This window comes from Acomys russatus, chromosome 1, assembly GCF_903995435.1.
Source record: "Acomys russatus chromosome 1, mAcoRus1.1, whole genome shotgun sequence".
NCBI lineage: Eukaryota > Metazoa > Chordata > Mammalia > Rodentia > Muridae > Acomys > Acomys russatus.
The window spans coordinates 121,034,827-121,052,401 of record NC_067137.1 but is presented as its reverse complement, the minus strand read 5'-3'; the positions used below and the strand labels follow the sequence as shown (position 1 = coordinate 121,052,401).

Here is a 17,575-nt window from a genome sequence, read left to right as displayed (position 1 = left end):
GTGAAAGGCTGCCACAGTGCCAAGATGGCAGAGAAAGCACTGACTCCCGAGCATTTGAGTTGAGGGAACTAGTCTTGAGCACCATGAGGCAAGGCCCGAACACTTGTCTGGACTCTGGTTAAGATCTCAGCTCTTGGCAAGGCCAAGCTCCCTGCAGTAATAGGGCCATCTGCCCGGACAGAACAAGTTGAGCACACAGCAGGCCCCGCTCCGGGACATGGGCATAGGTGGTTAATCGTACCCAGACAGGAGCTTCTCGGACCCTTCACGGAATCTTGCCACACAAGTTGGAAGCCGCATATGACATCACTTGGGAAAAGAAAGTGGACAGAGTGGATGTGCTCTTGGTGGTCTCAGATGTGGGTCAGTTCCTCGGAGGGGTGCAGTACCTGGGGACAGCCCCCGCCCCGGCCTTGTTGCCCGTTTCTCTTCCTCCACTCCCCACAAATGGTCTGCAGAGCTGGCTGCCCATGCTGTCTCTTCGTCCCGACTCTTTCCCCCATCATCACTCAGGAAGCATTCTTCTGCCCAAGCCCCACAGGTACTTCCTGCAACACCCAACTCACCATCCCTCCAGTGCCAAGCCACAGCTTCCTGTCCCTTCTGGGGCCTCCTCTGCTGGTTGGCCCACCATCTAAAGAACTCTGAAGGCTTAGCCTCTGACCCGTAATGTCTTACACTGCGCACAACCTCAGAATCCTCTTCGGAAACAGACACAAAATCCCTTCCAGGATCCTCACAGGGAGCATCCCTTTTGCACTTACATCCTTGCATCACTTGGGATACTCAGTAGGCGTGGCCATGGCCTCAGCCATCCCTCAGTCTCACACGGTCTCCTTTCCTGATGTTAAACCACACAGCCCACCGCTCACAGGCCGGGGACACTTGCTGTTTGAGGGTCCAAATCCCAAGGACCAGCTTTTCCTGAAGCTTCTCTCAGACGCCCACCACACCCAGCCCTCTTAAGGATCTTAAGTCAAGGTCAGCAGCCTAGCACCGTAATTTTTGAACCAGGAATGAACTGATAAGGGTGAAGGGACCCCGAGCTCCCTTCTCCACTACATTTGGCCATACAGGCCACTTCAAGAAGTCAGGGAAGGGAGAGCTAGATGCAGCTGGATGAATCTGACCCCTTAGCAAACGGGAACCCAGAGATGAGAGACCAGAAAGATAGGATGGCCCTGGCGAAGGACACAGACAACAGCCAGATGCTCAGAATTAGAGCTCACCCATTGGTCGTCATCAACTGTGCTCCCCATCCAGGGCTGCACAGAGATGAGAACAGCCAGGGTCTGCTCACTAGCTGAGGAACTCTCGCAGCCACACACATGTGTACTTTATAGGGTCACTGTCATATACCATAGGCCTTCACTCTCTAAGGTTTGTTGATGGGTTGCAGTGTCTTGGGAGTGTGGAGCCCAAACCCAGGATGGAAGGCAGAGGGGCACTGCACCAGGTCAGGGGTTTAGCCCTGGGTAGTCCTTGTGCCCCTAGAGAGAAAGATCTCCAAGGACAGCTGCTAGCAAAGCAGGTGACTCTCTAAATCCAGACTCAGAGAAACGGCTCTCTGGGTGGGGAAGGGAACACTCAGTGCATCCAAGGGCGGGCACAGGAATGAAGCCGCCCTACTGTGCACAGCTGGATCCACACCTCTCTACAACGAGTCATAGACTGGGCAGCAAACCTCCTGCTCTGGATCACAAGGCCATGGAGACAAACACAAGGATCGGGCAACGCAGTGAACACAGGCCTGGCAAGCCATAGGTCTGCATGGCACTGCAGGTGCCAGGCCAGAAATATACGCAGTCATCATGGGTAAGGCCTCCTCAAACAGCCTCAGGAAGCCTATCCCTCCCCCCGCCCCCAGATGTCACAGAGAGACACTCCAAGGCCTGATGAACTCAGTCACCACAGACGCAGGGTGGAGGTCAGGGAGAGACCACCTACAGACAGACTTTAAGGCTTGTGCACTGGGCCAGGGCACTGCGGGACTGGCCAGCGTCTGGGGCAGGGCCAGGCTCGGGTGACATGAGGCCAAACTGCTCTTCTGGCTGAGGCAGCATGCAGCTTCAACTTGGGAACAAAGCTGGCACCTGATCCCATTTGATACTGGCAGTCATGAGCCCAAGTCACCCACAGGCAGAGAGAGTTTGCACAGGAAGCGGGTGGAACTATAGAAGACTTCTGAACCTGAGTAGGGAAGGAAGGGCAGGGACGTGAAGGCTGGACAACCTTGTAGATGCCTCAGTAAAGGCAGGCTGTGTGGGGACAGGCACACAGGACCACAATGGACCCCACCCAGGAACTGCTGAGAACCACCTGGAGAAGAAAGAGACCCCAGAAATATTTGTTTGCTCCATAAGTACTGGGGCACCCCACGTGGGGCCACCGGCACCCACCACCAGTCCTTGCCACTCTGCCCAAGAGCTGGGCAGGGGACTCATGAAACAAGAACAGCCAGGCTTTGGGTACAAAACTGTAAACACAAGTCTTTAAAATGACAGAGGCCTCCTTGGCCCGAAACTCTGAGCCAGAGGCCCCTACCATAAGTCCAGATCTCCTGGAACACAGCCCTCCCGTCCCACCCTGGCAGCCCAGCAGCAGGCAGGGGTTGAATCATCTCCACTCGAGACCAGGCCTCACCAGCTGCCCTGTGCATCGAGGTGAGCTTGTGGAGTGGAGGCTGAGGGTCCGTGGTCCGAGAGATTCCTGAGATGAAGAAACAGACGCGGCCCCAGACACCCCGGGTACCGTACAGAGTCTCAACAATACCTGTCCCCAAGGGGAGCTTGCCTCCATCCCATCCCATGCAAACAGCGCGCAGCTAGTCCAGCGTCTGTGCGGCCCGCGGGGGGCCTGTCACGTGTCCAACGCATCACGCGTGGGTGAGGGCCCGTGGGGGCGCACTGGTGGGCCATGCAGTGGTGGAGGAGGAGGCACCGAGTTGCGCTGGGAAGGCGGTGGCTGCAGCTCAAGCGCAAGCGCAGGTGGTGGAAAGTCGCGAACCTGGCGACGGTACTCAAGGAACGTGCAGGCCTTGGTGGCCAGTGCCACCACGTTCTTGCCTACGAAAATGGCCGAGACTCGACTATCACGGAAGAGTGCCATGTTGGCGGCACGAGCCAACACAGCCACCACATTGACAGTAGCGAGGCTGAGCACCGGGTACAGCATCATCTTCTGCGGTGCGATGTGCTCCCCTTGCATGCTAACCTCGCTGAGTGCTACGCAGGGCAACACTAGCAGCAGCATGTAGCAATAGAAAAAGGTGAGGCCTTCGGCCCACAGCGGCAGCCCAGTGCGCGGCGGCTCCCAGAGGTTGGCCTGCATGTCCAGCAGATCCAGCAGATCTAAAGCCACCCAGAAGAGGCGGCCACGCAGGTCCTCGCGCTTTCGGAAGGTACGCACGTACTCCATGCGGTCTAATGCCACAAGCAACAGGAACAAGCCTGGCACACAGACAGACAGCAGCAGGGTCAGTGCCTTGCGAGCCACTGGATCGGCCGCTCCGCGCCGCGCAGCCTTGTAGTTCTGAAATATGAAATAGAGCTTGATCTCCAACACGAAGATATAGAGGAACCAGAGGATCATAGCGTATCCACGCTTGGCCGTGCGCACCTCGGCACCCACCCACACGGCCACGTAGCGCAGCACCAGCAGGAAGCACACATCACCTACTAACACGATTATGCATACACCAATCTTGCGCGGGCCCTGGTTTTGCTCCACCAGGTATGCGTCCATGACAGCCATACTGCCCATAATCACCAGCGTAGTCAGGCACACGTGGCGCCGGTCCGGAGGCGGCAGCACCATGGTCAGCGGCCCGGGCTCGGCCCTGGCGCGCGCAACCTCAACGCGAGGCCGGACGAGATCCCGCGGTGTCCCAGAGAGCGGCGGCTGAGGTGCTTAGCCCTCCGGCATGCTGCTGCGCAGCGGGACGCGGGGCTTGTCCAGCTGCCCGGAGCGCGCTGCCGGCCGGCAAGCTTGGAGCCTAGGAAAGACCAAAGACAAATCAGATCGTGGAGTCGAGTGGTACAGAGGCCGGGGCTACTAGGGGGACACGGCAGCCTTCCCAGGCCTGACTGTTTCCAGCGCGTGGTGCTGTCCCCACGCAGAGTGCGGGAGGCCTCCTCGGAGGCACGCACGCGCCGCTGCTAGCACCCGAGACCCGGAGCCCGGAGCCCTGAGCTCGAAAACGGGGCCTCCAGAGGGCGCTGCAGTCCCACCTGGGGAATCGATCTCATTCCCGCCACCGCCAGGAAGGAAATGGAACGGAAGTGGTTTCTCCCCACCGCCACTCGCATTCTAAATACCCTGGTGATTTGTGGCAGCTGGACCCACACCTCCCTCCGTCTCTCCTGGCTCTGGCCGGCGGCTTTAAGCCGCTTCTTTAGAGGTTCTGGGCATCCTGTCCTGGTGTTGCTCACAGGGAGAATTGAAGACCCAGGTCCCACCCCAGGTACTGAGCAAGTTTTCCGAGCCTAGCTTGGAGAGTCATCCAAATCTTGAAATAACCAACCTACGAGTCCCTTGTGCCTCCCTATAACTGTTTTGCACCACCGACATCCCCCTTTCCTCTGGCCACAACTCAACCTCGGCCCTTCCTGAGGCGAAGTAGGCCACTCTCTTCCCTAAGCCAGCATTGCTAGCCATCTCCCTGGAGAAGTGTTTCCTCCTGACCACACCTCCTGGTATAGCCTCTCTCTGGTCCAGCACACTTGTCCTGCCAGCACCTGATAGGTGGCTTCTGATGAAGGCTTCCCGCCACCTTCGAGGCCAATCTCAGGAGTCTCTTCCTACGTTCCTGGCATTGGCTGTCATGCCCGTGGTACTCACATGTGATGGCCAGATTGTGGGTACTGATATCTGAGCCTCTTAACTCTCTGGCAGCCTCCATCCACCCAGCCCAAAGTCACTTGCAATCAGGCCTCTCATCTCCCCTGGACAGCACCTGGCACGAGGGCTCTGTTTACTGCCCTGTCTAGACAAAGACATAAAATTTACTGTCACTGTGACAGTGATGCATTCAACCTGCTCCTGGTGACACGACAGGAACCCTCAAACTCCACAACAGTCCCTGCCTCATGCCAGCTTCTGCCAGCCCTCCATTCACCCCTGGGGTTCTCACAGCTACCCCAGAGCTGCAATAAGGTGTTTAGCTAGTCATCCGGCCACACCAGGCCTGCAAAGATCCACACTTCTGCTTCTCAAGTGCACATTCCATTTTCATTCCCGCCGGTTGGTACTCCTCGCCCGGGACACACAGGCTGCACCCACTCCTGCCCACCTGAAACTCCACTGACTACAGCCCAACACTGAATGTGCTTCCTCTTAGCAACTGTCCAGGCCCAATAGCCTGCTGCTGGGTAACCCTTTCTCCCCATCATCTGCACACCATCGCTCCCTTGATCAGTCATTGTCAAACGTCAGACGCCGCTGTGAGCAAAAGGCTCTAAGCTATTAATGGGACAGACCCCAACCCCTAGGAGAGGAATAACAGGCCTTCAGGAAGTCAGAACCCAAGCCTGCGTCCCCTCCCCCACACTCTGCCCTAGCCATGTTCCCAGGGACCCATCCCAGGTCCACCTGCCCTGGCTCTCCCACGACGAGCACAAATGCCCATCCCTACCAGCCATGCCCACTGTTCAAACCTCACACAGAGATTCAGGGCCTCCAACCCCTAAAATGCCTACCTCTCGCTCTCACGCTTTGCAAGGACTCCTACCTGCCGCCAAAGGAGAGGCTGAGCAGAAGAGGGTCCTCTCCTCCCCCACACCGTTGGGGAGGGTCTAATGGCTCCCAGCAGGCTGCATTTCAGTTTGTCTTTTCCCACTAAAGGTTTCCCCAGTGGGGCCTGGGCCTGATCCCTCCGCCATGCAGCTGCCCCTGCCCATCCTACGGCCTGCAGCCTGGGGGCGGGAATAGTACAGGCCCGCTGGCAGCCGCTGCCGCTGCAGCCGCCGCCTACCGCCCATCTCCGCCGACCCGCTCGGCCCAGTGGCCCGTCTCCTACTGCCCCGCCGTTCACATCCCGCGCTTACCCCGCCGGCCAGATGCAGCGCACCGGCCGGCCCCGCGGAGCCTCAGCGCCGGGCCCAGGCGCTGGGTGCTGCGCTCCGCCCCTCAGGCGCGGGCACCGCCTCCGGTAGATGCCCCGCCCCGCGTCCCCGGGGAAGCTCAGACCCTAGACAGAAAGAGGACCCGAGTCCTAGGGACGTTGCGTTGTACGGGTTGCCATAGCGACAGATCTGCGCAGCTCCTATGCCCAGGACAAGTGGCACTAGGTACCGGATAACCTGGCATCCACTCCAGATCCTGTGGTCTGTCCACTTGGCGTCAACACACAGCAAAATATTGTCAGATTGGCCTCATCAGTCCTCCACACACCATGACATTTCTCTGTAACTCTCCAAGCTCAGACCCTGACCGCCACTAAAGTGAGGTGGCCAGACGAAAGGGCGGGACTAAGTGCCCGCTAGCTAGCTGCAATTATACCTCCTGGCCAGACCTCAGCAGTATCCCGCAGAAATGCTCAAGTGAGTTAGGGCCTAGATCCTAGCACTAGAGTTTTATGCCCTGTGGGAGAAATCCAGCTGTGAGGCTCTCAGCCAGTCAGTAGAAGGCCACATGGGAGCGCATCAAAGAAGGTGAACTTCCAGGCTTAGACTTCTCTCCAGGTCCTGTCCTCGCTAAGCTCCCCCCATTCTTTTTGTTTGTTTGTTTGGCTTGGTTTGGTTTGGTTTTCGAGACAGGGTTTCTTAGCTGTCCTGGACTCACTTTGTAGACCAGGCTGGCCTCAAACTCACAGCGATCCACCTGCCTCTGCCTCCCGAGCCCTGGGATTAAAGGCGTGCGCCACCATGCCCAGCCAGCTCCCTGATTCTTAACCTGCCATCCTGATATCAGGGCTGCCCTGTCAGCAGAGGAACACAACTGCGAGACTTACAGATTGCCTACACTTCTTCTCCAGAGCTGGAGAGTCCCTCTGGCAAGCACTGAGAACAAGGGAGCTGAAAGGACTTGAAGGAGTGGAGCTAGGGTCTCCCCAACACCCCGAACAAGGCACTGGGTACACTGGTGGCCAATTCTGAGTAAGTGATGGGCTCTGTTCTGGTGACCCTGGGAAGCTAGACTATCAGCCTATAGTGGGCCACCCTGGGGGGGGGGGTGCAGATATAGTGGGCCACCCTCCTGTTGCGGGGGTGGTTCCAAGATGCTCATCAAAAGAGTAAGGAAGAGCCAGTAATTAGTACCAGCCCAAACCAACGCACTCTCTTCTCCTAAGTGCAACGGAGCAACCCCAAAGCTCTCCTTTGCCTAGGAAGAGGCCTTACCTACATCTAGTAATGAACAATTCATATCTCCTCAGCCTCAGAGATCAGGGGCCAGACTCAGCATGGAGAGAGAAGGTAGCACCTCGCATCCCTGAGCCTGGAAGGAAAATGTCCCTGGCAGAGTTGAGCAAGGCTGAGAGGAGGGCATTGGGAGGAGAGGGACGGGCAGCATGTGTCAGTCCCGTCTGGCCTGTTTCTTCCTTCTTCACTCTCCCATTTATTCTCAGCCTGGCTAACCCAACCCTCACCTAAAAGCTGCAAGCTTGCCTCAGTGCCCAACACCAGCATCCTTGAAAGTATGGGCAAATGGTCTAATGTGGGAAACGGGACTCTACAGCTGTGTTCCTGGTCAGGACCACAGAAAGAGACATCACCCTGGACCATGTGTCTGGAGTCTTTACAAAGGTCTTTAAGAGAGAAAGGCTAGAAGGTCAGGTCAGAGGGTGAGGAGGCTATATCACAGAAGGAGGGGCCAGATGCCAGGGGCCATGGGTATGGACTGCTCTAGAAGTTGATTCAGTCAGTACATGTGCTCTACAGAGCCTCAGAAAGAAGCGACCTTGACTCTGGCCTACTGGGGCTTCGGCCTGTACCACTTCACAAGTAAGTTGTGTTGCTTCAAGCGCTTTGTTGCAGACACAGTGAGAAACCAAAACAATGTCTGGCCTGAAGCAACTCCACACAACCAAACCCAGAAAGCTTTGAGGTGTCATCCCTAAACAAAGGCATGAAAGTCAGTACTGTGGCCACACCTGCAGGTCTAGCTCTCAGCACTCAAGACCAGTACCTTACAGCATGACAACGTGTGGTCTAAAAACATCAAGTAAGCCAGAGAGGTGAGCATCGACCATGCACCTGTAGTCCCACATATAGAGACTCACAGAGAATGTCACACTGATGCAGCGCAGCCCACACAAAGTAGGTCTGGAGGACACCTCCAGGTCGCCAGCCCACTATGACCTACAGAAGCTCCTGACTCAACCCCCAAGCCCAGCCAGAGCTGTATGCCATCCAATCTCTGGGTGAGACTAAGCATGGAAATGTTCAAAGAACATTTGAACATCATTCAAAGAACCAAGAATCCTGAGCCACAAGAAAATGAAAATCGACAGGGCAGCCCGGGCATTGTGGTGGTGTACACCTTTAATTCCAGCACTAGGGAGGCAGAGGCACGTAGATCTCTATGAGTTCGAGACCAGCCTGGTCTACAAAGCGAATCCAGGACAGCCAAGGCTACACAGAGAAACCCTGTCTCTAAACAAGCAAACAAACTAAAATCAACAGGGCCCAGGGCAGAAGAACACTGAAACTTCAGCTACACAAAAGCAGACAGTCAAGCAACACAGAAATAAACAAAACAAACATATGTCAGACAGGAATGCAAAGCTGGTTCAGAATGTGGGGGGGAAAGTGGTGTGATCTACTATACTATCAGAAAGAGGGAGAAAAAAACTATAGGGCTTGGTGCACACCTTTAATCCCAGCACTTGAAGGGCAGAGGCAAGTGGACCGCCATGAGTTTGTGGCCAGCCCTGGTCTACACACCAAGTTCCAGGCCAGCCAAGGCTATTTAGTGAGACCTTGTCTCAAAAAAGAAAACCACGTGATCATATCGAATGATTCAGCAAAAGTCTGCAGCCAGCAATGAACCAGAAACACTGTACCTAATTCCTAAACCTAATACACAGGACCTCCAACGATCAACAGCGAAACCCGTGATTATCATGAAATGGAACAACGCCAAAGGCCGGGCGTGGTAGTGCATGCCCGTAATCCCAGCACTTGAGGGCCTGGAGCTCAGGGTCACCCACAGAGAAACAGAGTCCCAGGCCAGCCCGGGCTGCATGAAACTGTCTCAGAGCAAACGCTTGAATGCTTAGATACCCACTCCATTTCTCGTTCCTTCAGCCCCGTTCTATCAGTCCGGGCCAAAGGGAGAGAAATGAAAAAAGGAAGTGTACCCTCTAAGCTCTGCTCAGACTCAAAACAGAATGATGGTCGCTCTCAACCTGTGGGTCGTGACCCGTTTGGGGTAACAAATCAGACATCCTGCGTATCAGATATTTATACTACATAACAGTAGTGAAATTACAGTTATGAAATAGCAATGAAATAATTTTATGGTTGGGGGGAGGGTCACCACAACATGAGATCACTGTATTAAAGGGTAACAGCATTAGAAAGGTTGAGAACCATTAGTTTAGGGGAGGGAAAAAAAAATATATATATATAACTGTCCCTGCTGATAGAGAACATGAACGGCTGTAGAAATCCCAAGTTTCCTCCCAAACAGACTGGGGTGCTCATAAGCAAGCTTGGGAAAGCAGAAGAACAGTAGGCTGAAGCATTAAATCCAGTCTACAGAGTCACAGGCCCTGTGGCTGGCCACAGCAATGGCTCAGTGGTTGAGAGTTCATGCTGCTCCTAAAGCAGGGGATCCTGCAGGGGAGTTCAAGGCCAGCCTGGTCTACACAGTAAGTCCTAGGGCAGCCTGGGTTACTTGTGAGACTCACTCGCAAAAATACAAAACAAAACAAACAAAAAAAAAAAACAGAGACAGGCACAGTGGTGCAAGGCTGGGGGAGGCAGAGCCAGGCAGACTGCTGGCTGTGAGTTCGAGACCAGCAAGTCCCAGACAGCCAAGACTACACAGAGAAACCCTGTCTTGGAAAACCAAAAAAAAAAAAAAATTTAATTTAATTTAAAAATATATACCGCTTTTTGGGGTATACAGGACCAGAGTTTGGTCCCCATCACCCACACAGGGTACCTTAGTGTAACTACAGCTCTAGGGGATCTGATGCCCTCTTCTGACCCTCACAGGCACCCACGGATATCCACATACACATGCACATACTGACACACAGACACACAAATAAAAATTAAAAACAATCTGAAATTTTTCATTAGCAATGATTAAAAACCAACATTTTAAAAGTAATAACATTTGCAATAGCTACCAATAAATTAATAATCCAGTATTAATCTACAAAAACATATATATGTTAAAAACTGAGGTATACTGAGGTATACTAAGGGAAGAAATCAAAAGTTTCTCATCATTTGGGGCATTTCAAGCCCATGAGCAACAAGGTTCACTCCAGCTTTGACTGCGATGAGACCAAATGCAGCTCCAACCGACAGCCCTGAAGGAAGTTTTATAGACACAAATAAGCTGACTACACTGTGAGTGTGTAAGTTTAAAGCCACAACCCAAACAGTGTGATACAGAAGGAAAAAAGACAAACGTAATGGAGTACAGTGCTAAAGACAGGCATTTTGCCCTCCCAGCCCTCATTAACAGATTTATTTTGGGACAGGATTTCCCTGCGTATCCCTAGATAGACCAGGCTGGCCACGAACTCACAGAGATCACCTGCCTCTGCCTTTCAAGGTGCTGGAATTAAAGGCATATGCCACCACATCAGCTCATAATAGATTTTTCAAATTCATGTAAACTTAAATGGTCAGGACAGTCTGTACAGGCAGGGGAAGAAGCACAGAGTCAGGGGGAGAAGCACAGAGTCAGGGGGAGAAGCACAGAGTCAGGGGGACAAGGAAAGAGAATAAGCTCAAATTACAAAAAGCCTTACTGACGAGGTCACATATCACACAGACCAGGGTGCAATTCTTGGCATATTTACAGGCAAAAAGAAAGGATTTTCAATCTACTTTGCTCCTTACCCAGAAATTAAATCAAAATGTCACCTAGTTCCTAATGTAAATGCAAAGTTAGGGAACATTCAGAAGAGGGGGAAAAAAAATCAAAAGAAAATCCTTAGCTCAGCATTGTGCCACACACCTTTAATCTCAGCACTGAGGAGACAGGGGCAGGTGAATCTCAAAGTTCAAGGCCAGCTTGATCTACAAAGAGAGTTCCAGGACAGCCAGGGCTACACAGAGAAACCCTGTAAATAAATAAATAGTTAAGCGTGGCAGTGCAAGCCTATAACCTCAGTTCTGAGGAGAGGGGGCATAGAAAGTTTCAATCAAGGTCAGGCTGAGATACATAGCAAGACCCTTACAAAAGAGAGGCAGAGACACTGAAAGTGTATGTAAATCATGTATCAGACAAAAGACTCGTATGAGAAAAAAAAGAGTTTTCCTGGCAACTTCTTCAGATTTATGATGCTGAGAAAGTGATGTGTGCTCAGTGGGAGCCATATTCAGCCGCCCATAACCCTGCCTCATGTTGGACAGCTTGGACCTGCAGTCACTGTGGGCCTAGGGTCATCATGTCGTCTACAGTGCGGGTGCTGCTGGCTATGGCACTGGTAGGTCAGCACACAGAGTTTTCAACTTTTGATGTATGTGTCACAGCAGGTTTGAACTGTTGAAAGAAGGGTTGAGCCGGGCGTGGTGGCGCACGCCTTAATCCCAGCACTCGGGAGGCAGAGGCAGGTGGATCACCGTGAGTTTCGAGGCCAGCCTGGTCTACAAAGTGAGTCCAGGATGCCAGGCTACACAGAGAAACCCTGTCTCGAAAACCAAAAAAAAAAAAAAAAAAAAAAAAAAAAAAAAAAAAAAAAAGAAAGAAAGGGTCATCTGTACATATATGGGGGGACTTGAAAAGTAAAGAAAGGACAGAAAAATGATGCGCTTATAATCTCAAAAGTGTGTGTGTGTGTGTGTATGTGTGTGTGTGTGTGTGTGTGTGTGTGTGTGTGTCCCCGCAGTAAGAAGCCAGCACAGGGATGCACTTGAGAGGCAGAGTCAAGTGAATTTCTGTGACTTTGACACCAGCCCAGTGGACAGTGAATTCCATGTCAGCCAAGGTCACATAGTAAGACCCCATCTAAAACTAAATAAACAAATGATAAGAAGACAAACAGCACAACTTAAAAACAGGTAGGGACTATGGAAGGGGATGGCAGAGCACTTGCCCAGAATGCAGGAGGCCCCGGTTCAATCCCTGTACCCTCTACCCCAACCACAAAAGTCAAGAGACCTAAACAGATGTTTCACCAAAAAGGATATATGAAAGAGGCATATCCTGAGAAGAGGTGCATCGCTAGGGAAATACACATCTGAACTGTGGAAATGTGAAAGATATGTAGTGTCTTTTCTATCAACAACAGTAAAGAATAGCTGGGTGTGGTGGCACACCCCTTTAGTCCCAGCACTTGAGAGACAGAGACAGGTGGATCTCTGAGTTCAAGACCAGCCTAGTCTACATAGAGAATTCCAGGACCTTGTCTCTAAACAGATGAATGAATGAATGAATGAATGAATGAATGAATGTGCTTGGCAGAAATTCTAATTCCTCCAGGGTCAGAACTTTTTTTTTCGTTTGTTTGTTTGTTTGTTTTGTTTTGTTTTTCGAGACAGGCTTGGCTGTCCTAGACTCACTTTGTAGACCAGGGTGGCCTTGAACTCACAGTGATTAAAGGCATATGGATTTTAATCCATGCCCAGCTTCAGGATCAGAACTTCTTGAAATCAAAATATGTGCTCAAAGTTGTAGTAGGAGCTCAAATTTTCATTCTTATCAGCTGAGTCACTTTAAATTATCCCAGTCATGTAAACACAGAGCTAATTTATTAATGACTCTTAACTTCTTCTGTCCAAGTATAACTTCTTACCTGGCTGAAATATTGAGGATTAGCTAATCCTTTTCTTAGGACCATTTCTAAAAAGGATGGTTCATGTCTTAGACAGCCTCAGCTGACTATTTGACACCTCCTAGGGTAATCTGAGAAAGTCTCAGTTGAGGGACCCAGATCAGATTGGCCTGTGGCTAAGTCTGCGAGAAACTGTCTGGTTTGATGATAGATGTCGGAGGGGCCAGCCCACTGTGGGTGGCACTCTCCTTAGGCAGGTGAGCCTAAGTTCAGTTCCCAGCAACCACATTAGGCTTACAACCATCTAGTAGTCCCAAGGAATCTGATGCTCCCTGCTGGTGTGCAGATATACATGCAAACAAAACACCCATATACATAAGATACATAAATCTTTAATTTAAAAAAAAGTAGGAAGTGAGGGCTGAAGAGATGGCTCAGAGGTTAAGAGCACTGACTGTTCTTCCAGAGGTCCTAAGTTCAATTCCCAGCAACCACATGGTGGCTCACAACCATCTATAATGTGATCTGGTGCCCTCTTCTGGCCTGCAGGTGTACATGTGGGCAGAGCAATGTATACATAGTAGTAAACAAAGAAATCTTTTTTTTTTTAAGTAGGAAGTGATGAAGACATATCAACCTCTGGCCTCCACCTATGTGCGCATGTACAGACACAGACACACACACACACACACACACACACAGAGAGAGAGAGAGAGAGAGAGAGAGAGAGAGAGAGAGAGAGAGAGAGAGAGAGAGAGAGAGAGAACAGATATAAAGCTGTCTGTGGCGCACATCTTTAATCCCTGCGCTAGGGAAGCTGAGGCAGGCAGATCTATGAGTTTCAGGCCAGCCTGGTTTACAGAGTTCCAGGATAGCACAGAGAAACCCAATCTCAAAAAAGAAAACAAAAACAAAAGATATAACTCATCATTTAAAGAAGGAAAAAACAAAACAAAACCAGGGCTACAGCTCAGTGAGTAGTGTGTGTTTGTGGCACAAGCACGAAAGCCAGGGTTTGGGTCCCCAGAGCACAGATAGAAGTCAGGTGGGCATGCCGGCCGGCCTGCAATGCCTGCATGGGGGAAGTGAAGACAGAAGAACCCTGCAGCAAGCTGTCCAGCCGTAATAGCTGAAAGGGCAAACTCTGGATTCAACAAGAGACTCTTCCTCAGCATAAAAGATGAAAGTCAGTGGGGAAGAAACTCAACACCAAATCCAACCCGTGTAGCTTAATTGCACACCAGGTACCCCCTTCAAATGTCATGGTGAAGGAACCAAAGTTGGGCTCCAGGGCTGACTGCACACACCGTCAGTTTACTCAACTCTCAGACCAGGAGAGTTCATGACCAGGACACCAGACCCCATGCCTAGAGCAACCAGAAGCCGTGTGGCTCCACAGGCAGGCCTCACCTCCCTTCTGCTGACTCCAGAACCTCTCCCATGTCAAAAGAGGCCACTCAAAGTACAGACCAGACCCAGGCCCCGCCGTACTCTGCCCTACTTCCTGCCACTTCCCCTTACGCATGAAACGTACCACTCCAAACAAGTGCTGCTGTCATCCAGCCCACCACACCAGCCCACTTGCCCCACTGCATACATTTGCTTAGTGTCTGTTCTCTCACAGACTTAAGCCGTGAACTCTCAGCTCTGGACCCACCCCGTACCTCATGATTTTTGGCCAACTGGCTAAGGGAGAGACAAATACAGCCAGAGAATGAGAAAGAACCAGGGCAAGGGGCGAGGATGATTGCCCGGGCACTAATACCCTAAGGACAGTGACTACTCCAAGCCCAGAGCTCATGCGGACAAAGCTGCAGAGGCACCTGCAGGGGGCACCACGAGACATGAGACTTCACGGCCACACTTGGACACACAGGGTGGACAGAGGCTGTGGACCTGAGGGAAAGGCAATCGTAGGACAGGTTGGCTGAGGCAGGAGCCTGACACTGTTAAGCGTCACTAAAAGCTGGGTTATTGTTTGTTTTTCAAGACAGGGTTTCTCTGTGTTAGCCTTGGCTGTCCTGCAGTTGCTTTGTAGACCAGGCTGGCCTCAACTCACAGCAATCCTCTGCCTCCCAAGTGCTGGGATTAAAGGCATGCACCTCCACGCCCAGCTAAAGCTGTTCATTTTGTGCTGAGCTGTAAGTCCTTTTTATAAGGACCTTTTTCCCCCTGCAGATGAGCAAAAGTACCAGGTATGGCCACAGGCCTTTGAATAGCATAAAGACCCTTCCTGAAGGACTGGCAGCCTGAAACAAGGAGCTGGCTGTTTGGGACCTTCACTGTCACTCTGAGAATAAGCCACTGTAACTGGAGTGTTACTGACACATAACCCAGGAGGCCTTGACCCAGTCGCTGTCTATTTGACACAACTCCACCAGCCTTGAAAGCCAGCGTCCCAGGTAAGACCCTCAAAACTACTCTCACTCAAGCCGGGCGTGGTGGCACATGCCTTTAATCCCAGCGCTCGGGAGGCAGAGGCAGGCGGATCACTGTGAGTTCGAGGCCAGCCTGGTCTACAAAGTGACTCCAGGATGGCCAAGGCTACACAGAGAAACCCTGCCTCAAAAAAAAAAAAAAAAAAAAACTACTCTCACTCAAAATGAGTGAGAAGAGGGCTGTCTTCCCAGTAACTCAGCAAGAAGCCAGTGCTAGGGGGAGCTGGGAGCTGGCCTGATTCGTATAAACAGAATCCTCCATTGACATGTCATATACCCCTGCAGGATACATAACCACCAGGCTGCTCAGCTTTCTCCAGTCAGCTGGGAGGCATCTGGGCTGTCCCCTGGTGCTACACTAGGCCCAGAAAAAGACTTTCTCAGGGCAGTCCCTCAGTAGAGCAGGTTGACTTGGTAACACCAACAGCAGCAGAGTAAAGACAACAGGACAGAGATGGAAGGTGATGGGCAAGAGACTGCAGGCCCGTCACTAGAAGAGGTCTTGGAATTATCAGGCCTTGAAGGCTGAGGGCTTCAACTTCCAAGGCTCAGAAGCTGAACCGCATTATACTTGCTGCAGCCACTAGCTACTGCTCAAAGCTGAGGGTTTCATCAACTGCTGAGTGCTGGCCTGCAGGCCAGAGGGGGTTAAAAAACAGCAAGATTCCTCTAACCTGGGTACCTGGAGTGGTCCATGTCTGGCTCCTGAGGCCTGGACACATGCACCTCTAGTTCCCAGGGCTTGAAGCCACATCCTTAATCTCAGTACACTAGCCTTTAGCTCTCATGAGCTGAGGGTTATTAAGGCTAGAACTCCGTACCTACACTGAATTCCATAGAGAAAAATGACCCAGCTAGCTAGCTGTTTAACAGCTGCCAAGGTCTCCATGATTAAACAGGAACCAGCTATGCACCCTCTGAGTCTCTAACATGACACCTAGAAATCTCCTCAGCCAAAGGACACAGAAGATGCTCTCGGCGCCTACACAGGTATGCAGCTGCAGGAAGGCCATGGGCCTGACCTGCTAACCCAGCTTGACCAACCCATGCATTCCACGTGAAGGGCCAAGCTACATATAGTGTCTTCATGGGCTGTTGCTGTGTCTGGAGCTGTGATTCTCCTTTATAAGGTAAGATTGATAGCCCCCCAAAACAAATGTAATAGACATGTTACGAATCCATAAACTCAAGAGTACAAGAGGCCGTCAGCAGAGACCTTTCTAGCGCCCACACCTCCCATTGTTCTAGCACTTTCCGTAAGTGAGGTTATTCAATTTACATCTAGGTTTTGTTTTCTAGTACTAGGTGTATCAGTCCTGTTGTCATTCTTTATTTATAATTTTTTTTACTATGACCTTGTTAAGTGCCATAATGAGATGGGAGGGGGTTATTCTCAAGGTGGCCTTCCCCACCCCCAAGACAGGTTTTCTCTGTGTTAACAGCCCTGTCTATCCTAGAACTCACTGTATAAACCAGGCTGGCCTCAAACTCAGAGATCTGCCTGCCTCTGCCTCCCAAGTGCTGGGACTAAAAGCATGTGGACACACCACACAACTTCAAGATCCCAAGTTTGTACACTTAGGATGGAAGTACCCCTGACATCTCGTAACATCATGGGCATATCTGGTTCCTGTACCTACACAGTGCTATCGGGTGGTGGTCCCTGCCGCGCCTTCTGTGCATGTACCACCAATTCTCTGGGACAGGCCTACAAGTGCTCCCCCAATCAGTTGCAGAGCAGTGTCTCAGCACACCCCTAGTCTGTAAAAGGAGCCCCCTTCCATTCAACTGACTGCCACGAAGATGGCACCTTGACCCACTTAACCTCATCAGCTTCTGTCTCCGCACATCCTCTGGCTTCCACGATTAACGTCCTGCTGCTCATCAAACCATTTGCAAAGGTAACACTCCCGGCCCAAACTGTCTCCCCCACCGACACCTCCATCAAGAAGCTGGGGATGAAGTCCAAGTTCACACAAAATGCACATGTGCTCTACCACTGAGACACACCCTATTAATGTCCTTTAATAAACCATAGTTTCTAGCTTAGGTGAGAGCTGAAATGATCAAGCGTCCCTCCACAGTCAGCATATCTTGGTGTCAGGAAAGCACCCCTGGTATTCCCCGCTTCCTCCAGCTTGCCCTTGCATACTGGGCTCCCTTGGGCGAGAACCTAAGAAAGGAACTCATGTCCCCCCTGGTTTCAGAGCAGGGCCCCACTGTCTACCTGAGGGCCTCA

At 51.8% G+C, this 17,575-nt stretch overlaps 2 protein-coding genes across 2 annotated transcripts in view; both read right to left on the bottom strand.

The window, feature by feature from the left end:
• Window positions 1-1,812: 1,812 nt before the first annotated feature.
• Crip1 (cysteine rich protein 1) overlaps window positions 1,813-17,575 on the bottom strand; it is a 30,024-nt gene continuing 14,261 nt past the window's right edge. The window contains exon 6 of the mRNA XM_051152478.1: window positions 1,813-1,824. The gene's annotated coding sequence lies outside the window, so the exon portion shown is untranslated. The remainder of the gene's footprint in view (window positions 1,825-17,575) is intronic.
• Tmem121 (transmembrane protein 121) lies at window positions 2,244-4,123 on the bottom strand. Its single transcript, XM_051152476.1, has one exon. It carries the CDS (start codon window positions 3,814-3,816, stop codon window positions 2,860-2,862), a length of 957 nt encoding a protein of 318 aa, XP_051008433.1. The 5' UTR covers window positions 3,817-4,123; the 3' UTR covers window positions 2,244-2,859.